Source organism: Penicillium coprophilum (assembly GCF_028826855.1).
Source record: "Penicillium coprophilum strain IBT 35676 chromosome Unknown utg000004l_segment0_segment0, whole genome shotgun sequence".
Lineage (NCBI taxonomy): Eukaryota > Fungi > Ascomycota > Eurotiomycetes > Eurotiales > Aspergillaceae > Penicillium > Penicillium coprophilum.
Genome location: NW_026622723.1, coordinates 591,812 through 612,903, shown reverse-complemented (window position 1 = coordinate 612,903; position 21,092 = coordinate 591,812). Strand labels below are relative to the sequence as shown.

The following is a 21,092-nucleotide window of genomic DNA, read 5'->3' as shown; positions in this document are numbered from 1 at the left end:
TTAATGGCAAGAAATCCACGCCCAACGCATAAGAGCTCATCATCCGACATGTCTCGACTTTCACCTAGCCTCAAGGCATTGATCAATGCTCCTGCCGCTCGGCCATCCACCGTACCTGCGCCAGCGAACATAACCTCGGTCTACCAGAAGATCCAACAGACCGCGCAATCCAAACAAATCTCCCAGCCATCATGGGTCGCACTATCAGTGCGTCAATTCCTTTGCTTCAGATTGAAAGTGATCTAACATCAATGCCAGACTGCAGCAACAATGACCATGAACTCTCCGGAGTCCCTCGCCGCCCTCTACGAATTAGCTAGCACCAACTCCGACAAGCAAGTCGAGACCGCCGAGCTCATGCGCGAGGTCGGACTGAAATGCATCAGCTTCAACGGCATCCCGCGCACTATAAATTGCCTCAACGCCTTCAAAGCCAGCCTCCCGGCCTCAGTCAGCGATCGGCTATCCCGCACCCCCACCCGCGCACCAACCCCGGAGAATATTGCCGCGATCAGTGAGCGCGGCCACGCGCTCTGGGACTCTATCTATCGACCATTCGAGAAGAAGCTTTACAATAAACTGGCGGACTCACACCCCGATCTGCCGGTGCACATCCTGCACAGCAACTACGGTGCCCTGTTATCTGATCCGGAACGTACCACTGGCGCGTCTGCCGGGCGTATTCTAACATCTATTGTTGCTGTCGCATGCTTGCGCGCTCAGTCTGGCGTTGGCCCCCAGGTTATTTCGCATGTGTTTGGGTTGCGGAAGGCGCTTGAGGATGGCTCGTGGGTGAATGATGTGGAGGGGGAAGAGGCTGCACGATGGTTGGCTAGTGATGAGGGGAATACGTGGATTTTGAATAGTGTCGATGCCATCGTTGAGGCTATTAGCCAGGGGACTGGATCAAATTTCGCTCCTGCTCGGGCGAAGCTGTGAATATATAAGGGTTATATACTACATATTTTCAATAGTACATATGAGTGAGGTCGAACCCATACGCCCTGTCTTTGAAAGAGAAGAAGATAGCACATTCGACCTTGTCGTCAAAACAGATGCACCGGATGAATCCCAGCCGGGAAGAACGATGAGCAGTATCCTTGAATGTCTGCATTGCGGCGAGGAGATGAACGTCAAAGGACCCGTCGGCGAAATCAAGTGCATTGGCCAAGTCAAGTTCAAGATTGAGGACAAAGGAAATTCTTCAGAGGTATTGCTTTGGACCTGGAGAGGGGAATGTTACACTGCTTTGTGGGCCACTGACTATGATACAGAGGGATGTGCTTCTGGCGCTTCAGGGCATGCGGTACGAGGATAAAAACCTGTTTAGCTGTTCGCCTTTGACATGACACTGGATCAAGGACCCTATCGCGTTGCATCAGCAGCGCCAATGAAGGTTCTAATCGCTACATCCATGGAATTACCACAGTGGCCGAGCTCCTGCTGGTCGCTCAACCAGTAGATGCAGTGGTTTTCCAGAAACTCCCCATCGAAGTCGTTCATCGAGTCCGTCAATAAGCATCTCACACGTTCGGAACCCAACCTAGACTCATCTTGTTTGGTTTCAGGTCTTGGTAGCCTACTCGCACGGGTAACATCACATAAGAGAGATGCGCTTTTTCCCAGCCCATCATGTATTGTCCAACCGTGCGTTGACTGGCATAGCATATGTGCCCGTAAGGTCACTCCTATGGTAAGATTGATCGACGCTATGGGGAAAGTGTCCAAGCAGACCGCATATTTCAGGACCGATGAAATCTCCAGCGACTTTGGATAACAGACCGCTTATCTGTTCGAAGAGTAGTGTGTGGGGGCCGGGGTAGACTGCAACTTTGTCTTGCTCCGTGACAAGCTTGGAAAATCCCATTGAGGTGCTTGAGACTTTCGCGTACATGGTGTAGCCATCGCGAGAAAAAGTTAAGTGATTTTACAGTACTTTTCTCCCTTTCAATGGAAAGGTTCCAAATTATTGGGGACATGAACCAATGAGAGAGAGTTGTGGCAGACTTCCAGGGCGAGGCGACCATACACCAGCGCTCATTCTTCTTGGGCAGCAATTGATTCGAGATCAAGCTGCATGTCAGTCTAATGAACATCCGAGGGTGATTGACACCTTGTTCAAAATCAGGCAACGTCAGACTCCCCCTGTTAGTATTTGCGGGAAAAGAACCCACACTGGCGTTCTTCATTTCGTGATCAGAATCCCCGCACCAGAATCCAGTGAGCTGGCCTCACATCTAATAGCGTGCAGACCTTTCCACCAATCGCCTTGATATTCCTGTGATTGTGCAGTGTAAGCTGCATAATATAGTCAGAAGATACCATTGGCACCAATTCAATTGCTTTATCACAAAAATTTGAACACCCGTTTGACCCGCTCGTGCATACCCTACGTGTTAGTGGCGCGAAATAAGTGAAGCTGCCATGGACACTTAAGCTAGTGCTCATCATGTCAATTTCATTTTTGTCTATGAGAAATGTCTGCGGGCAATGGCACCTGCGATCCGCGCGGTCACCCAGACGCTTATTGAAGACACCACCTTCGTGAAAGTCGTCACTCTTGAGAATATCAAGCCATGGCCAACGTTGAACTTGGTTACATATACAGTGACGAAGCCACATACGACTGTCATTCGAGTCATCGATACAGGTCCAACTCCTACGCCTGAGAGTCATCATCCAATTAAAAGCAGAGAACTATCAGACGGAAAGAAAGGTGCAATAGCAGGGTCTGTTCTCGGAGTTGTGGTCTTTCTTCTGCTCCTTTACTATTTATATGTATGCCGTTTGCAATGGGGGACATCTATTACAAGACCGGCCAAATTGCCACCTGATTCGAAAGATCCCGAAGCGTCAGACCCGACGCCTCCAGACCCTGCTCCTAGTAATAAACCGCCGGTTAAAAAAAGAGTGTTACCATATCCTCTGATCTTCCTCGATATTTCCCTCAATATTCCGGCTCGAAGTACGCCAAGCCGATCATTACACCTCTTGTGAGGATAACAACGGAAATGAGCGTGCGGACCGGGCTTCAGACAAGGGAGGGAAGATTGGGAAAACCAGTTCGCTTTTTGATTCGAGAACGGGAGAAACCGCCGAGGGTGAAGAAGCGTCGGAGACATAGGCGTCGAAGCAAACACAAACGGCGCGAAGATTGATGATACGCATTGATGAGGTTCTACCGAATCCAGATTAGAAATGTTGACCATCTGAGAGGGGCAGATCATATCTATCCATAAGGCTGTCCGTCTTCCCGTCTATCCATACATGGCCTATATGTACATTAATTTACATCATTATACGGAGTACAAATCCCTTTAAATCTACGATTGCTGTCTACTTCCAGGTAGATAGGATCCAACCAAATGGCCTCGTCAAATAAGCACCAAATGATTATCCGACGACGCCTCAAAACGCAACTCTCAGAACTAAATAGAAATCCGCCGACCGATTGTACGTTCGAAATCTTTGACTACCTAGGTAGTGTTAGTATGATCCAGTGTGCTCACAACTTTCTGTTCCTCATCCCAAATGCTTTATATAACTACTACTAGATAAGTCGAAGGGACGTAGAAGGCTTAATAGGATATAGGGCGAGCATGCCTAGGACACCCACCTTTCCCAGCCACCCGCGAGGTGCTGCTAGCAGGTACAGATTTTGTACATCATACTCGCAACATTGATAAATTCTCCGATGACTTTTGAACGTATAATCCTTCTCTGATGTATCATCCAAAGGGCCACGAAGCCAAAAATGATAAAATTGAGATACCAAGGGTACCCACGCGCTTGTCATTTCGTTATATATACAGATTCGCGGGGCCGGCTTTATACCAAAGATGACTAGATGGAGCTCTTGGATTTTGCGGTGGCAGCTAAATTATGTCGCAAACGATGTAAAAACTCTGTTTTGGAAAGAGTATCAATTCGAAGAAAAGATAACAGTGAAAGATGAAGTGGAAAAAGGACTCACAACCGTGGTCAGAGGTAAGGAGCAGAGGATTGCTTAGGTATGTTGTTCATGAACCGAACGGCTACCCATTCTTTACCAGTTCACCGTATTGTTTCACAATATTGCCTTGCGGCGCACACAAAATCGTAACGAGCAATGACCTGTGATATGATGACCAAGGAAGGTGCATTGGAGGTCCAATCTGGGAAGGTACATAAGGGTATAAACCCCCCCTCCTCGCTCGTCTTCTTCCGTCTTCTTTCTCAGTATCTCACAGTAACCCTCCCACCATTTCTCTGATGATCAGTTGGCAAATTTGGAATGAACTGAAGGACCATACAGCGCAAGATCTCTAGATCCTAGAGCTAGAGATATACAGAGGAATAATTAATGACAGTAAGGAGAAAAGGATTCAGGGGGAAATTGCATTCCAGTCAGCTAGTTAACTAACTATTCGATGATAGCCTGCATATTCAGCCTAGTTTACAACGGGCTGTTGGTGCTGTCATGTATCGTGCATAATTTGGGACTATGCTTCTCAATGTATTTTCAAAGGTTATTAATTTGCCTTGAGCCGTGGTCTTTTGTGTATGCCATACATTAATCCATATCTTTATGCAAAGCCCCCTGAATGTACCGTTTTCTCGCGTGGATAAGCTCCAACCAGTGAAAATCTCGGGATCATCAATTCGGGGAGTGGAGTCTCTCAAAGTTCCCGATTTTTTCATCTCAAGTCGGACGCGAGAACGAATTCGGGACCAGGGCCGATCCCATCAATTCAACAAAAACAAACTTTCAATTCAAACCTCGGCTATTACTATATTAGGTAACTATCTAGAAACAAAAGACCTGATCCGTCATCTTCGCGACCACTCCTGGCTTGGCAAAACCTAGCGCAACCAAATTCTTCTTAGTGGCATTGACCATTCCAGGCGGCCCACATAGCATCACCTTGGTGTCTGGCGATGGCGCAGGGAGCTGCTCCGCCAAAACCGTCTGATCCACATACCCAGATCCATAGGTCCAGCCTTCCGGCGCAGAGTCCAGCATATACCACAGCTTGAAATTCTTCGGGTATTGGCGCGCGAACCGTTCAAGCTCCTCGCGCAAGAGAATGTCAGACTCGCTACGGTTCGCGTACACCAGACTAACTTCTGTCATATCGGTGTCGTTCTCACAGATTGCCCGGATAAGCTGATACATAGGTGTGATGCCTGTGCCGCCAGCCACCATACCGATCTTACGACAGAGACCTTTTGTGTAACGCATAGAGCCCTTAGGACCGCGGAACTCGACTTCATCGCCCACGGACAAGCCGGCCAGATATTTCCCGCTTAATAGACCGTCGGGGTAGCATTTGATCACGAGTTCAATACGGCCCCGGTCGATGTTGTTCGAGGTAGGAGTGTACGAGCGAGTGACGGTGGTGCCATTGACAATGGCTCTGATGGCAACGTGTTGGCCAATGGGAAGACCTAAAACCCCTGTGGCAGTGGGAAGGGCAAAGACGAAGCGGTAGACATTCGTTGCTAGCTCGGTCTTTTCAACGAGTGGCAGGCGCTGGTATTGTTGCGGCTCGAGGAAACCGCGTGTCAGATGCGGATCGGCACGAATCACTTTCTTTGACTTCATATGAGGCGGGAAGCGCATAAACCCAGACTCGATCTTGGTGAATCTGCCTGCTTGGCGCGCTACCATTACTCCCACGGCCGTGGAAATAGCAGAAGCAGCCAAAAAGCCATTGACAAAGCCTCCATGAGGTAGTCGTAGGCTCTTCAGTGGACGAGGGATCAGTTGGGAGACGGCTCCCAGGCTGTTCGTAAGATTGCTGCTTCGGCTGAAGATGTAGAAGACTGGGATCAGTCCACCCAGAGCGCAAGCGATCGTTTTGATGGTCGCTGATGTGGAACTGGATTCTTCAGGTACTTTTTGAGAGACCACGCGAACTGCCTTCGGTCGGACATACTGTTGGGCATCCTTCAAAGTGCCCACCAGGAATGGCTGCATGATCTCGCGGGCGTCTTCAGAGTGCCCAACGTCCTCATAGGCTGCTGTGGCATCTGTGCCGGCTACCTCGATGAGAGCATCTGCGCCACCTGGGTGATCTTGGATATATTCTGTGAGATCAAAAACTATTGCAAAGTCAGCATCAGTTTGATAATTGTCCAAAAACGTTGTTATATACCTTGTCCGTGGATGACCATCCAAATATCACCCTTGGTGTTATGTGCTGCCACATCTTTCAATGTATACTCTGGCAGCTCGACATTTGCCTGCCACTGGGCCTTCAGCTCTGTCGTTTGTGGAACAGACATCGCGAATGAATAATTTTGCAAAAACTAAAAGGACGGAATCTCAATTTAATATTGCGAAAAGTACTCCGTACTGCAATATGAAAATGTAGCTATTATCGCAATAACCCACTCAGCACTTCTAACGTATGCATAAGCTAGCCTATTAGCGAGCAGGAATTCAAAATGCCTCGGTATTTTGAAGAAAAAAAACCTATATCTTCTCGGTGGGGCGTTTCTGAGACGGGAAATTTGCGCCATGGTGTCAGCCACGGAGAGGCCGAAACAACGTCCACTCTACTCTTGCTGCAATCTCAGGCTGTGGATCTTTTTTGGATCCTAATCAAGATAAATGTTTTGAGCCGAGGCTCTCAGAGATATGCATTGTCCTTTATGAAAGGAAAAAAGAATCGGGACGCGCTTCCATGAATAGTGGAGACGTATACAAATGGCCCAGATAACTAGATTCTTATAAATGTGAGCGGGCCCTTCAAGAGAGGAAGAATAGATTATTATTTTCATTCTCTTCTCACGATGGTTGTCAGAAATTTCTACCTGTTGGGCGAGGCTATCACCTCAGCTCGCCCAATCGAGGTAGAGACAACGGTCGACTACCAAGGTCTTCAGCTCCTTATCGCTGGTCAATTTGCTATCGTTGAGCCAAATGGTAAGATTACATCTCATTTCGACTGGTATCACCCTAACTCTGAACTTAGGGATTGGGTTCCAGTCGGAGGACTCGATGTTGTCCACTCCCACAGAGATCCTTGCCAATGAAGAGCCCATTGCCATCTCAATAGACGGAAAGGCAGTGCGGGAGATCCCTGGTCCCAAGGGACTGCCATTCGTGGGAAACTTCTTTGAGATCTACCCTGATCACTTAGGAAACCACCAGCGTCTGTTTGACCAATATGGACCCATCATTCAAACCACCAATATGGGCCGGACCGTCTACCACACCAATGACCCCGAGTTATCGGCCATTGTTTTTGCCGAATCTGATTTCTTTACTAAGAGAATTAACGAGGCGCACCCTTTACACCCGATCAAGAATCAACAGGCAGGTGTGTTTTTGGGTGACACCGACACACCTGAGTGGCGCGCAGCGCACAAGTTCCTCCCGCCAGCACTGGGACCGAAAGCAGTGCGCCACTACGCTCCCACTATGCAGGAAACTGTCGAGGATGCATTCACTGTGTTCGATGAGCTAGACGAGCGCGGTGAGGCTTGGAACGTCTACCCATATATGCTCAAGCTTGGTGCGCAGGCTGTGGGTAAACTGGTTCTCGGCATGGACTTTAGGCATTTCTCGGCCGTGGATGCGCCACCTCATGAACTTGTATACCGAATTGCCGAGTCGCTGGAGCTGAATAAGAAGGTGACCGCTCGTGGTGATTGGTACGCTAAGTTGCCTTTCGGTGACCCGCAACGTCTCCGGGACGCTCGTCATCGTATCACTGAGATGGTCAACGAGTCAATTCAAAATGCTTCTCGCAATGGCGTCGAGGATCTCCCATTGCAGGATGCTGCATTGAAGGCCTCCAACATGATTGGTATGTGCAATAACCGGAGGCTGCAAAGCTTGAGCTAATCTTTCGCTAGATTATATTATTCGCGCCACGGATAACAAGGGCGAGAAACTGCCCAAGACAAGCCTGATGGAGGCACTCGTCGTAGCTACTGGCGCTGGGTTTACGACTACTAGCTCGTTGTTATCGTGGCTGCTTTATTCGATAGTCAACTACCCCGGCATGCAGGAAAGACTCCTACAAGAATTGATTGACAACGATATCGACGCCGATACCCCAATGACCGCAGACCTGACGGATCGTCTGACATTCTTGGACAAATTCATCAAAGAAACCCAGCGCCGCCATAACCCCTCATATCAGCCTGCGCGCACAGCCAAAGTTGACATGATTCTTCCAGGGGGATACAAGCTCCCTGAGGATTCTATCATCATCCCTGCACTTCACCACATACACAACAATCCAGCGGTCTGGTCGAACCCAGCACGCTTTGACCCGGATCGTTGGGATACGCCGGAAGTCAAGAACCGCCACAAGACTGCGTATATTCCGTTCGCTGCTGGACCGCGTATGTGCATTGGGTTCAATTTTGCCTTACAGGAAGTCAAGGTGTTCTTGCCGAAGTTGTTATACCGGTACAAGTTCACGAGAGAGAACGATGCGTCGGTCGAGTATGATCCTATGTTCCAGTTGATCCGTCCTACTAATCTATATGTGCGGGCGGAACGACGGGTAAAATGGCCCCCTAAGACTGAGTGACCGGTGTAATTGCGAAGATTTGTACATGATAATTTTGTTTTTATATCCAAAAAAAGAGGTCTCCCAAAAAAGTTTAGCTCCGGCCCGAACACCGAGTATTTACCCCGAGGTCGGACTTATGAGGTGATTGGTGGGTGGAGTTTCAATCTTCTTCCTTCAACCATCTGATAATCTGATAATGGACAATCAATCGCGACCAACGCGTTACATGGCTCATGTCCTCGAAGAGCTGGGCCTAACCACCATGTGGCGGTCGTCGCTCGACGTGAAACTTCTCTGCGCGCAACGCTTCGTGCGCCTTTTCGCGTACGGTGGCTCAACTTTGATTTTGGCATCGTATCTGTCGGCTATGGGGATTTCAGATGATCGTATTGGCTTATTTATGACCCTAACGCTGGTTGGAGATGTGGTGATTAGCTTCTTCCTCACCCTATATGCCGATCGTATGGGCCGCAAGGCGGTGTTATCGCTCGGATCGATCCTCATGGCTGGCAGCGGAGTCATTTTCGCGCTATTTGGAAACTTTTGGATTTTACTGGCAGCTGCAGTCTTTGGTGTCATCAGTCCGAGGTTCGTTTGGCCTTTTCGTTTCTATTTTCTGGTTTTATCTGACCTAATTTCTTAGTGGAAATGAAATTGGTCCGTTCCGCGCCGTTGAGGAATCGACTTTGGCTCATCTCACGCCGCATGAGCTTTTGAGTGATGTTTTTGCCTGGTATTCCTTAATCGGAACTGCAGGCTCAGCCACAGGTATGCTTGTCTGTGGTTGGATTATCAATTCTCTAGAGTCAATTCATGGATGGGCTTTCATTCCCGCCTGTCGCATCATTTTCTTCGTCTATGCCGGCGTTGGATTCGTGAAGTTAATCTTCACTTTGGGTCTGAGTGGTGAAGTCGAGGTCCAGAAGAAAGAACCACAGGAACAGAGCTCCGAAACCCAACCGCTGCTGACAGAAGCAGTTGAGTCTGATGTCGAGCCGACCCCAAAGAAGAAGGGGCTGTTTCCGTCTATTGAAAAGGACCTGTGGTCGCTGGTTATTCGTCTCTTCATCCTATTTGGAGTGGACTCGTTTGCGTCTGGGTTGGCTTCACTGTAAGTGCAATCCAAACTCTAGTCGGCTGCAACGCTAATTTGTCAGGTCATGGATGACCTACTTTTTCAAGGGTAAATTCAATCTGCCTGAAGGTGAACTCGGTACTATATTTTTCACCACAAACATCATCGCCGCAGCATCCATGCTGGTTGCCTCGTCCCTCGCCAAGCGAATTGGTAATGTCAAGGTAGGATATTTTTGCTCGGGGCAGTTGAGTGTCTGTTAACCTGTCGATAGACTATGGTGTTCACACATTTGCCGTCGGCGATCTGCCTGGCTCTTATCTCTGTCCCATCTAGCCTGCCTCTGGCACTGACATTTTTGGTTCTGCGAGCCTGTTCACAAAACATGGATGTGGCGCCTCGCTCCGCATTCCTTGCTGCGGCTCTGCCGGCAGACAAGCGTACTGCTATCATGGGTGCGGTGAATGTTGTCAAGACTACTACGCAGAGCATGGGTCCCTTGTTAACCGGTATCTTGTCGCGCAATGGCCATTTCGGTGTATCCTTCATCATTGCAGGATGCTTGAAAGTGATTTATGACCTTGGCATGTTGTTCAGCTTTGCTGGGAAGGAGGCTGCTCGTCGGAAGCAGACAGCGCAAGATACCGATGAGGAGACAAGCTAGAGTATTTGGAAACCATCGGGTAAGGTTGTTGATTCATGTAGGCCGTGGGTCGTTCTACTGCTTGGGAGTCAAACCTAATCTCTCTGAACCTACAATTGTGTTAGTGTAAATGGTCGAATCGAGGCACAAGAAAAAGTTAACTTTTGGTTGATATAGTATGCACAAATGATTCCAATTGATCAAACATAAGCCAAACGCACAGAAAATATACAGTTCGAAATTGAATCTAAACAAACCGAGCAGCTCGGTTTCGCAGAACAGACAAACGCCGACGTGACATCACAGTGTGATTGCCGAGGGCAGTGCCATTTTGATGCAGCGTGACATTCGAGTGGATAGGATGATGCTTGCCAGTGACAATGTGTGAAGTCTGATTCTTCAACAACGCCATAACCTGATGAACGATCCGATCGCTTCCCACATGACCGGCATCATTCACGCGGCTTTCCTGCACCGGCTCACGCTGGCTATGTGTAGCCTCAGAACCACGCCACGACTCCAGATTTGACCCAGGCATCTGGGTATCATTGATATCCTCACTGGTAGTATGCTTCTCAGCACGCACAGGCGCATCAGGCTGGGCAGTAGACATGGGCTGCTTAGTATCTGTTTGCTCGCTCTGTTTTGTTCCCTGAGTAGATGCGTTCCCGCCGTAGAGAGGACTATCGCTATCGCAAACAAGTTTCACCCAGACCTGGGTGTAGGCAAGTTGGCGCGGCTCGCACTGGCTGACTTCGACGCCATTTCGAATCTCTTTGGTGATAAGGGGCGGGTCGATACACCCTGGGACCTCATGTACGGTGATGTTGCAGCCGCTGCCGCCTTCTAGGTAGGGGACATCGTGACCATTGGAGAGGAGCTCTGCATCGACGGAAATGGCGCTGACAAGGTTGCGCCCGTAGGAGGGAACCGCGAAGCTTGTGCAGCTGTCCACGGTGATATCCTGGGATGGAGCAGATTCTTGATGATTTTCGTATGTGTCGAGGTTGCTAAATGGCTCGCCAGGGCAGCTTGGATAGAAGTGTGTCCAGACACGAGCAATGCTTTGGGCTTGGACTGTGCATGATAGCAGGCATAGGGAAATACGTGATGTCGCGAGGAAATGCATGGTTGCTGAAATTTTTATGAATGGATTGAATTGGATTGCAGGATATAGACAGCACGAGCCTCATTCCCTATTGTGTGTTATTATATACATAATATGCCACCTCACCGTTCTTATGATTCACGTACTGCCGTAATGGGATGGCATGGAAGAATGGCTGGAATGACTATGATGCTGAATTTGAAACGCGTTTAAAATTCAAAGGACCTTGGGGTCATGCTTAGGGGCTGGCAAGTGTCATTAAAACTTATCTTCCTTCAATCTGTTGGTCGATTGCACATTCCAGTCACAAGGGGTCTGTATCATGTCGATCTAGGGTCGTGCGCGCTATGTGGTTACTACTCTCTATACATTCCAATGGCTGTGCGCCTCTTATAAGACTTGGAAATGCTTGGTTACCAGGCAGTCCTGCCTATACTATTCGTGTACTTTACCTTGAACGGGTTAGAAAATGATTGAAGACATTGATGTATGAGGTTGGCCGGTGATCATTCCGCGAGCATTCGACTGGCTCTGAAAACTTCGCTTGACACCCTGCCTAGGTGTTGATGCTAGTACTGGATTAATTTGCTTGCGACTTACATCGCGACTATGTCATCAAAACCAGTCAAGGTCTCGTGCTCATGAAGGACGGAGCGGTAATTTATAGAAATTTTACACACAGTAAAGCGACATATGCTGCAAGGTCCACAAATACACCAGCATTTGAGTATGATCACAGACCCAGCTTAAAGCCACCCCAGCTAAGGGTAGAGAAAACACCAGCAGGATCATAAGAAGACCTAATCTTTCTCATACGAGCGACATTCTCAACGGGAAACCCCGCATAGGGATCTTGCCACTCACCAGCATCACCCATGTAGATGAACTCGGAAGCAAGCCCCAGATCTTTGTTGATACTGTGGAGATGCTCGACCAGTTGGCGAGACCAAGCCTCCATGCGAATATCGTCCTGGGCTAGGTCCCAACCGGTACTGAATTGCCAGACTATACAATAAGGATTAGTCTAGGAAACAAAGCCGAAGTAACTTTGGAAGGACTGACTAATGAGAGGCTCTTCTTCAAGACCCCAAACGTTGCCAACGCCATTGGTCTTGGCCACTCGGATTGAATTCGGCGAAATGACGTTCGTAACAAAAGTTGGGTAAAGCCCCTGGACGTCTGCAATATTGTCGACTGCAGTTTTCCAGGCCCTGTAAATCGAAGAAAGAACCTTTGCATCGGGTTTCATCGTCTTGTGGGAAAATTGTACACTAGATAATTAGTGAACTGAAAGCTCTAATACACTCGAGATTACATACCGCATCATCTGCTTAGGGGAGTCAAGGGCCTCGGCCCACGGCTTCATGGTAGTGACATTGTGAATCCTTTCAGCTGCTGGAATCTTGGTAAAGTTGGCGAATTGAGATGGGGGCTTGCTGACACCCTCCTGGACCCCGAGGACTGAGCCCTGTGCCACCTTGGTGGTCGCATTGTAGGTAATAGTGGAGATCATGCCCGCAGCAATGGGGTCTTCGTTGTCCAGCTTTGCCGCTTCGCATACAGCAGCAAGATATCGGGGAAGGTTTGTCTCATTGAAGACCTGGATAGTGGTGCTGATCTCTGGAACAGCATAAGTCTTTAGTTCGAATCTGGTGACGATTCCAAAGTTATTCGCGCCGCCCTTCAAGGCCCAGAAGAGATCGCCGTTCGAGGTCTTGTTGACATTAATCTGGGTACCATTCCCAAGAACAACATCATATGCGACCACATTGTCCATGGCGTATCCGTACTTGTTGTTGAAATAGTGGAAACCGCCGATAAGACTGAGTCCGGGAACACCAATTGTCTTCATTCGGCCACCGATGCAGACACGACCATGAGGCTCAAGTGCGGAGTATACCTAATACCAATTGAGGCCAGGGCCAACTTCGACGGTGTTATTCTTCACATTGATATAGTTCATATTCGACAGAGCAATCAGGACTCCCGCATCAATGTTGTTCGATCCAGGATACTGTTGTAGAGTTGAGTAGCTATTACTTCATTAATTTTGATACCATTCTGGAAAAAGTCTTACGTTCATGTGACCTCCACCACGAACAGCAAACTGCGCATTGCAGGCTGCGATGATCTTAACTGCCTGCGACACCTCAGCAGCAGTATTGGGCACGAAAACACACGCAGGAGAAAGATCCGCCCGAATATCCCAGTAGTTATCAACAGTCTGAGTTGTGTAGTTTGCCGAACCGGGACCGATCACGCTCCTTGGCATAGACCGGAAAAGTTTCGCGCAAGCACATGAAGCTCCCTTAGGAACCCGAAGAGTACCGGAAGGAGTGGAGAGGAAACCCGTCGTAGTTGCTGAGGCGCTTGCATTGCTCAAATTAGCAATGCCCAAAAGGAACAGTCCGATTAAGTGAAGAAAAAACATCATTTTGGTTGCAATAGAATCAAATATCTGGTTAATGCTTCTCAAATAAGCCTAGGGGACGATCCCGTCTTATAAGTTTGCGATTCTTCGGTTTCTGTCCCCATGCAATCTATCTCAATGAGGGTTTCAGTCTGTTCGACCTTTAAACCAACTATTTAGGGTGTTTTCCATGACGATCGCGGTAGGGGCTTGTTTTCGGATCAACAATTTGGATACTCCCAATGTGCTCCACAGGAGGTGAAGAGGGCTGAGTCTTGTTGAGGCAGAACAATTACTGACACGGCAAACTATGGCGTTAGGCATCTGGATAAATCTAGGTTTATCATCTTCGAACAAGGCCTGCAGGTACATCGATGAAGCAGATCGGGCAGGCTGGATATTCCGAACCCGAATACGAAATATAAGGTTACGAGTCCGAGACCCGCAGACCAATCAGAAACCGACGTCCTACTCTTTTCCGGACTTCGGGTTCGGATCTTTGATCTTCAAGCATCCATGTTTTACTATGTTAAACAGCAGTTTCACTAATTTGCCTTCAACACGGACAAAATCCGAGTTTAATCAGCAGCCTATGTTTTTAAATTTTTTGCCAAGGAACGTCTGGATTCCCTACCCAAAATAAGCTTCTAGGAACAAGGCTGTCTAAATCTTCTCGGATTCTAACCCGAGTACGTGACTTCCAAATAGATTTTCAGACCTCAGTAGCGTCTATTACACAAGAATCGTAGAAATTCAATTGACCTACAGATATAAAAGCATCTCTCAAGCTCTTTACGGTCTTTTGATTCACAGTCAATAGCTCCAGTCTCGATACTATTCTTACCATTCCATATCGTACTCGAACTAGACCACCGAAGCCATGGCCAGCGATTCCACATACACTCTCTACAACTACGACCCATCGGCAGTTGCGGCGATCATATTCGTTGTTCTCTTTGGATTAACCACCCTGGTGCACATTTTCCAAATGACCCGGAGCCGATCAAAGTTTTTTATTCCTTTCATTATAGGAGGAGTCTGTAAGTATAAATAATATCCACAAAGAGGCGCATTGAGCTAACTTGCTTAAAGTTGAAGCTGTTGGCTACGTCGGTCGATATCTTAACTCGAACGAGACTCCCAATTGGACAACAGGCCCATTCATCATGCAATCACTCCTGCTCCTTGTCGCACCAGCATTCTTCGCTGCATCCATTTACATGATCCTGGGCCGCTCAATTGCCTCAACCGGCCATGATAACCTCTCTGTCATTCCAGTCAAGTGGCTGACGAAAATATTTGTCTGCGGAGATGTGGTCTCATTTTTAGCCCAATGCGCTGGCGGTGGTTTTCTTTCCTCTGCAAGGACTCAGTCAAAGGTTACCCTCGGACAAAACATTATCATCGCCGGTCTTTTCATCCAAATTGCCTTCTTTGGGTTCTTCGTTGTGACTGCTGGCATGTTCAATTACCGGCTCTGGAAGTGCCGTGATTGTATTTCGATGTCTTCTATTAGAGTGCCGTGGCAAAAATGTTTCTTCGTCCTATACACGGCTAGTCTGTTCATTATGATCCGGTCTATCTTCCGTGCCATTGAGTATATTACTGGTACGAACGGTCCGCTCATGTCAACGGAGGTGTATCTGTATATCTTTGATGCAGCTCTCATGTTCTTGACTATGCTCACTTTCAACATCTTCTCCCCGAAAACATTGGTGACTCCACAGTCGGCTACACATGATGTTGAGTCTCAGGAGAGCAGCAAAGAAATGCTTGACATCAGAAGAGATGCCTGAGGGTTGAATCTGAGGCTAATTTGAGGCTGAATTGGAAAGAAGGTACCATGGATTATTTTTAGCTTGAACGCTTCTTTTGTGGGTCGAAGGGACGCTAGTATGGCGCTGGACATGGATTTGTGATTTGGGAGTACGAAAACTCTTTCTCCGAACATTTGGAACTATATTTTGGAACTTTGATACACCTGCTCTCTTTCTCTCTCTCTAGTCAACACATCTACTTCGACCTGTATAGGTTCAGTCCCGCCTAAGGGGCTCACCATGGGGCCTCGACGGTCGCACAAGAAGTCCAGGAACGGCTGCCAATGGTGTAAAGCCCGCAAGGTGAAAGTGAGTGACTCAAAGGAATATGGTATATCTTCCTTATTTAACACCTAAAAAAAGTGCGATGAGACCAGACCACACTGTAACAACTGCTTCAAACACGGCGTACAATGTCTCTTCAGTGAGAGCGCCCCCACAGGTCCCGCCAGGAAATCAAGGTCTCCACCTCCCGGCACTTTTGATGCCCCAAGTCCCGTGTCGGGGGAGAATACCCCGTCAATGGGTATGGCCGAGATGGCTCTACTTCACCATTTCTCTACATCAACCTGCTATACGATTGCACGCAACCCTATTTTGCAAACAGTATGGCAAATCAGGATCCCCCAAGTCGGCTTCTCGTCGCCATTTGTATTCCGCGCCATTATCGCTCTGTCTGCCCTACATCTGGCTCATGTAAAGCCCGAATTTCACGACCATTATGTTTCTCAAGCCGAGTTTCATCATAACGCTGCCTTGCAGATGGTGACTGCCATTCTCCCAGACGTGAATAAGGAGAACTGCCAAAGCATATACCTCTTTTCGATCCTGACCTGTATTATTTCCTGTGCCAAGCCGCGCGTCAGAGATGAGTTCTGGGCAAAGAGTGACCGAGATCTCGAGTGGTTGACTCTATTTCGTGGTACAACACACATAATCGCGTCGGCAGACGGTTCTCTCAAGACGGGCCTGCTAGCACCGATGTTTGCTATGGGCCACCGCAGGAAGCTGGCTCGTGATGCGAGGTCTGCCGCGGCCACGCCGCCGTTTCTTCTCGTCTTGAAACAGCTCTTGCAGGATACAGTTCAGGATCCTAGTGAACTGCAGTGCTACCACGACTCAATTGAGAATATGGCGATGTCATTCGCCACAATCGACGAAATTGGGTCACATAACTGCGAGACTGCTGATATATTTATTTGGCTGCTAGCAGTTTCGGATCAGTATTTTGGATACTTCCAGCGGCGCACACCTGAAGCGATGGTAATTTTTGCATATTTCTGTGTTGTTATGAAAGAGATGGAATGGGCTTGGTGGATGCAGGGGTTTAGTGTTCATGTTATAAGTGGTATATATTACCATTTGGACGAGGAGCATCGTTGCTGGTTGCAGTGGCCTATGCAACAGGTAGGATGGGTCCCATGAACTGGAGAAATAGCTCATATATAGTCCGCGAACATTGCTTTGAGCTGTTTTGTGAGCAGTCCCTTCAGATGCCAGTATGATTGACATGATCATAAACGCATAGAACTATTTCTGGGATGAACTTAGCAAGGGATTTTGGAGTGAATGTCTTAGCACTGCTTTCTATAGGCCCCATCTGAGTCAAGTCTGCAAGGAAGCTTGCGCCTAGCTTTTAATGAGGAAATGAAAATTTCATTTGCTGTATGTCCTGTCTGGAGATATGAAAACCGCAAATAACATTGTATATCTATAATTCTACTTGTAATTCTCATGCATGCTTTAATCCAAGCCATCATCACTTTTTCTCGACAGGGTGTTTCTGCAAACTCTCATACCACTGGATCATAGAACCTATCATGAAAGCCACCGAGCCCCAGAATGTAGCGAGGGAAGATTGGAAATTCGCGCCAGAGTTGTTACTCGCTGGCCCCAGTGCGCCACAAAGAGTAAAGCCAACACTGCCAATCAGATTCCAGAGCCCAATGTGCCAACCTAGAATATGCCAAGCAGGGATATACCACCTTGACTGCGTTTCAAGCATGTACATGTATGAGCTCACCGTGAACCCCAGCCCGCCAAGAGTCGTGGTACCCCAGTAGAGGCCATCAAGGACTCCCTTGCTCAAGTGGTTAAAGATACCAGGCACACCAACAATTGCACCAATCCAGAAGATCGTTGCGCTCACAAAGAGGATGAAAGAAGCTAGAAACCCAATTTCATGAAAAAAGTGCGTGCGCAATTCAGACATCGAAGGGATCCACCGGAATGTCCTGCCATCTGTGGACGAACTAACGTAGCCTGTGCCATCCCGATGAAGATGGGCACTGTCACTAGCATGATGATGGACACTGCCGCCACCATGATGAAAGTGTTTTTCTCGGAGAAATGATTTGTGATTGGCCTGATGATGCTCACACCTCGATAACTTCGGTGTAAGCTCCTTGATTGCATGGTGGGGGACCCCTCCTCAACAGATTTCTCGACGACAGTCTGAAGCGCCCAGCCAAAGCATCCAGTATGATTGGTATTAAAAGCTTCCAACATCAGCAAGACACCTCCGATTTCAAAAATGGTCGCGCCGACGAACCCTGTCCAACCACCAGCAACGTCAATTTCACCGTGGAATTCGGTCTTCCTGTCTGCGAGCGGTAACCACACAAAGAATCCGTTGATGATGAAGACTGCGGACCCGATAGTGAAACTCATAGCGACTAGATACGACACGTCCCAATAAGGGACGTAGGTCACCATCTTGAGTATAATCTTGGCTACTGCTGAAAACGACCGCGTAAGTGGGGGTACTTTGATTCCGGTTTCATGAGGCAGGGCCTCCGTATCAACGCGGATAGCATGTCGGCCTTTTCTGTTGTCGCGAGATCGCCAGAGGCGCTCGATTTGTGGAGGAGGGCGAGTCTCTTCTGACGGCTGGATTGGTTTGTAATGTGCTGCGGTGGGGTTGAGGAAAGATATTGGACCCGTGACACGTGTCTCGTCTAGTCGAAAGCCAGGATAACCTCGAGGTCTGCGACCGGTCTGGAAATGTGAACGCCGCGTCATATTGGCCTGGGCCAAGGTAAAGTTGAGTCTTTGAGTCCCTAGGAACACATTTCGGGGATGATTCGACGCATATGAGTTTTGTTGTTTTCGACAATCTCCCTTCAGAAGAACCGCGGAAAATGCGATGTTCAATCCGTGTGTGTTCCGTACATGAGCACGTCGACGTCAGCGCTATGTAGATATGCGGTACATTTAAAGCGGCGTTTCTCGACCCCCGAAATAGCAACCACACCTGGATAGATCTGTCGTCTCACACAATCATGTTGAAAGGGGGGAATTGACTGAGTACTATGTACGTGTCTAAATGTTGTAGTGGCAATGTAAGTGTCATTGAGTGTATCCATGCTACACTATGTATAATGGTCCATGGTTAACCCGGCCGGATGAGAGGTCCCGAGGCCAGTGACGATGTTCATTGGACGAGAAAATGCCCTGGAGAGGCCCTGGAGAGGCCCTGGAGGTTGCGGGAAGAATATTGCCAAGACCTAGATACCACCTTAAAAACGGAGTAATAGTTTCTCCAGTACATGACGGGAGATGTGCCACCTATGCATAACCCTCTCATTGAATACTGCTTGACGTCCTTATCACCGCCTTCTCAAAGGTCATAGCCGTCCGGCCGTGATTAACCAACCCATCTAGACTCCCGCCCGGCCCATAAAGCCCAGAACCCAACCAAACCCAACCCGCAAATGGATTGGGTTTTGGGCCCGGCCTCGAGCCCACCGATGGGCTTTGGGCCCGGGGTGAAAGCTCACTAGGCTTTAATGGGGGCCCCTTTTAGTTTTTTTAATTACCCTTTGTTTTACCGTCTCTAAGTATAATCCTTATATAATATTTTATATTAGTTTGAATCATTCAGAATTAATTACTACTTATTTCTCTAAAGCACGTTTGAAACTACGAAAAAACGCATTGATTCAGAATATTCAAAAAATACAGGGGTTCTCTATAGAGTAGTAATACTCTTCAACAAATATATCTCCTATCACAATATGTCGGATGCCATAGGCATCCAGGCATATAGATCAAACATGTTTGATATGCCATCATGTTTGGCAGTATAAATAGGATCTCAGTATCCTATTCATACTTGCTTTCTCTTCTTCTCTCTCTCAGTCTTGCTTCTAGATAGAGAATATCATCATCTTCTCTGTCATCACAATATGAACATTTACCTTTTCCGCGATACCTTGATCCTTGTCGGAATCTGTTTAAAATTAGAATATATGCTTCTATAGCTACTACAAGCTTATGTATCAAATCTGAATCTTATATACCTAGTGGAAGGTCGTAATACATAGACCCATTTGTGGGCTTTGCGGAAGTCTAACCAATACCTACACTTTTTATATTAATTTCAATTTCTCTTTCTCGGTACTTCATAATAGTGCAAGAAGCTATTGATCCTAAACCTTACAAATATGGGACTACCTCGCTTTTTGAAGCCGGCAAATCCTTTCATTCCATGTACTTTGATTGAGCATGCTCCAACTTGATAAGCTTTGATTTGACATAGATTTGATAAGTGTATCATCGGGTTTTGTAAAGCAAGGGTGTATCTAAAGTACTGCTGGGCAATATCAACTAATGAGTGAGTTATAGATCGGTAGTGCCATTAAGTGCCAGTACTAGCAAGGCCTCTCTTTTTCAGAACAACCCAGGCATTCTCATTCATGCCCGTCTAAGATAAAATTCAGATGTACTCAGGCATAAACTCAGCAAAATCAGGAATTTAACCTTTGGATCACTGAGATACTACCAGGCAATATCATCCAATGATAAATTATGCACTGGATGGCATATCTAGTCGCCCAAATTCGGATTCGATTTGGCATCTTTCTCGCTACGGCTGGCGGCACGACTTTTGCCTAGCTAACGGGGAGCCTACGGTAATGGGAGCTTGAGAAACGGGCCGGCCCGCGGTTGAACCAAACTAGTTGGTTAGAATTAAACCAAGGCTGTATGCTTACTACGTAGTAACGTGGTAACGACAATTGGCACGCTATGCCCCTTATCGGCCGTGGTAGCACCTGCGACTCGGAGATGGTGGCGATAGCGACATCAGAATCGCTCAACGTCATGGTTAGAAAGGGAAGGCTGGCTGAAGCTCGGGTTCAAAGCAGGGGGGGTTGGACATCAATGCTAGATTATCAATACTCATTCCGTTGAGGAAGAACTAAAGATCAGTGCCACGAGAAGGAGTTTCTCCAATATGGTATTTAGGGCTCGGTTCAAAGATCCGGATTGTTAGAAACTTTAGAACCCTTCAACATTCACCAGCATTTGTATAGATGGACGCACCGCGGTCCTACAAGCGTTCAGGCTCAGTAGGTTTCTATTGTTTGAACACTGATGGTCCAAGATGTACCCTGCTATTTGAAACCACGATTCCAAACCCTTAAATAATTAACGGCTGCCAATAATTGCAAATTTCAAAAGAAGATATTCCCCACCCCCGCAGCCGACCGGAGGGTTGACTGGGGCAAAATGAATTGTGTACTC

General features: G+C 47.7%; 10 protein-coding genes across 10 annotated transcripts; 6 read left to right on the top strand and 4 right to left on the bottom strand.

Moving 5' to 3' along the window:
- Positions 1-48: 48 nt before the first annotated feature.
- Positions 49-939, top strand: N7500_004638 (uncharacterized protein; the record flags this gene model as incomplete). Its single annotated transcript, XM_056675783.1, has 2 exons — positions 49-207; positions 259-939. 2 exons carry the CDS (start codon positions 49-51, stop codon positions 937-939), a joined length of 840 nt encoding a protein of 279 aa, XP_056530783.1.
- A 40-nt stretch (positions 940-979) lies between these two features.
- On the top strand, positions 980-1,518 carry N7500_004637 (uncharacterized protein; the record flags this gene model as incomplete). The annotated part of the gene is made up of 3 exons (XM_056675782.1): positions 980-1,210; positions 1,275-1,306; positions 1,362-1,518. 3 exons carry the CDS (start codon positions 980-982, stop codon positions 1,516-1,518), a joined length of 420 nt encoding a protein of 139 aa, XP_056530782.1.
- Positions 1,519-2,490: 972 nt separating this feature from the next.
- On the top strand, positions 2,491-3,124 carry N7500_004636 (uncharacterized protein; the record flags this gene model as incomplete). Its single annotated transcript, XM_056675781.1, has 2 exons — positions 2,491-2,884; positions 2,967-3,124. The coding sequence occupies 2 exons, from the start codon at positions 2,491-2,493 to the stop codon at positions 3,122-3,124; spliced, it is 552 nt and encodes a 183-aa protein (XP_056530781.1).
- A 1,662-nt stretch (positions 3,125-4,786) lies between these two features.
- On the bottom strand, positions 4,787-6,267 carry N7500_004635 (putative cytochrome b5 reductase; the record flags this gene model as incomplete). Its single annotated transcript, XM_056675780.1, has 2 exons — positions 4,787-6,084; positions 6,138-6,267. 2 exons carry the CDS (start codon positions 6,265-6,267, stop codon positions 4,787-4,789), a joined length of 1,428 nt encoding a protein of 475 aa, XP_056530780.1.
- Positions 6,268-6,777: 510 nt separating this feature from the next.
- Positions 6,778-8,531, top strand: N7500_004634 (cytochrome P450; the record flags this gene model as incomplete). Its single annotated transcript, XM_056675779.1, has 3 exons — positions 6,778-6,910; positions 6,960-7,796; positions 7,846-8,531. The coding sequence occupies 3 exons, from the start codon at positions 6,778-6,780 to the stop codon at positions 8,529-8,531; spliced, it is 1,656 nt and encodes a 551-aa protein (XP_056530779.1).
- Positions 8,532-8,739: 208 nt separating this feature from the next.
- N7500_004633 (putative MFS transporter) lies at positions 8,740-10,252 on the top strand (the record flags this gene model as incomplete). The annotated part of the gene is made up of 4 exons (XM_056675778.1): positions 8,740-9,101; positions 9,157-9,624; positions 9,671-9,812; positions 9,863-10,252. The coding sequence occupies 4 exons, from the start codon at positions 8,740-8,742 to the stop codon at positions 10,250-10,252; spliced, it is 1,362 nt and encodes a 453-aa protein (XP_056530778.1).
- A 226-nt stretch (positions 10,253-10,478) lies between these two features.
- On the bottom strand, positions 10,479-11,360 carry N7500_004632 (uncharacterized protein; the record flags this gene model as incomplete). The annotated part of the gene is made up of 1 exon (XM_056675777.1): positions 10,479-11,360. The coding sequence occupies one exon, from the start codon at positions 11,358-11,360 to the stop codon at positions 10,479-10,481; it is 882 nt and encodes a 293-aa protein (XP_056530777.1).
- A 712-nt stretch (positions 11,361-12,072) lies between these two features.
- Positions 12,073-13,773, bottom strand: N7500_004631 (FAD-binding oxidoreductase; the record flags this gene model as incomplete). The annotated part of the gene is made up of 5 exons (XM_056675776.1): positions 12,073-12,344; positions 12,402-12,550; positions 12,659-13,239; positions 13,267-13,353; positions 13,417-13,773. The coding sequence occupies 5 exons, from the start codon at positions 13,771-13,773 to the stop codon at positions 12,073-12,075; spliced, it is 1,446 nt and encodes a 481-aa protein (XP_056530776.1).
- Positions 13,774-14,629: 856 nt separating this feature from the next.
- N7500_004630 (uncharacterized protein) lies at positions 14,630-16,991 on the top strand (the record flags this gene model as incomplete). Its single annotated transcript, XM_056675775.1, has 3 exons — positions 14,630-14,789; positions 14,842-15,464; positions 15,930-16,991. The coding sequence occupies 3 exons, from the start codon at positions 14,630-14,632 to the stop codon at positions 16,989-16,991; spliced, it is 1,845 nt and encodes a 614-aa protein (XP_056530775.1).
- A 334-nt stretch (positions 16,992-17,325) lies between these two features.
- N7500_004629 (uncharacterized protein) lies at positions 17,326-18,587 on the bottom strand (the record flags this gene model as incomplete). The annotated part of the gene is made up of 2 exons (XM_056675774.1): positions 17,326-17,732; positions 17,777-18,587. The coding sequence occupies 2 exons, from the start codon at positions 18,585-18,587 to the stop codon at positions 17,326-17,328; spliced, it is 1,218 nt and encodes a 405-aa protein (XP_056530774.1).
- Between the last annotated feature and the right edge of the window lie 2,505 nt (positions 18,588-21,092).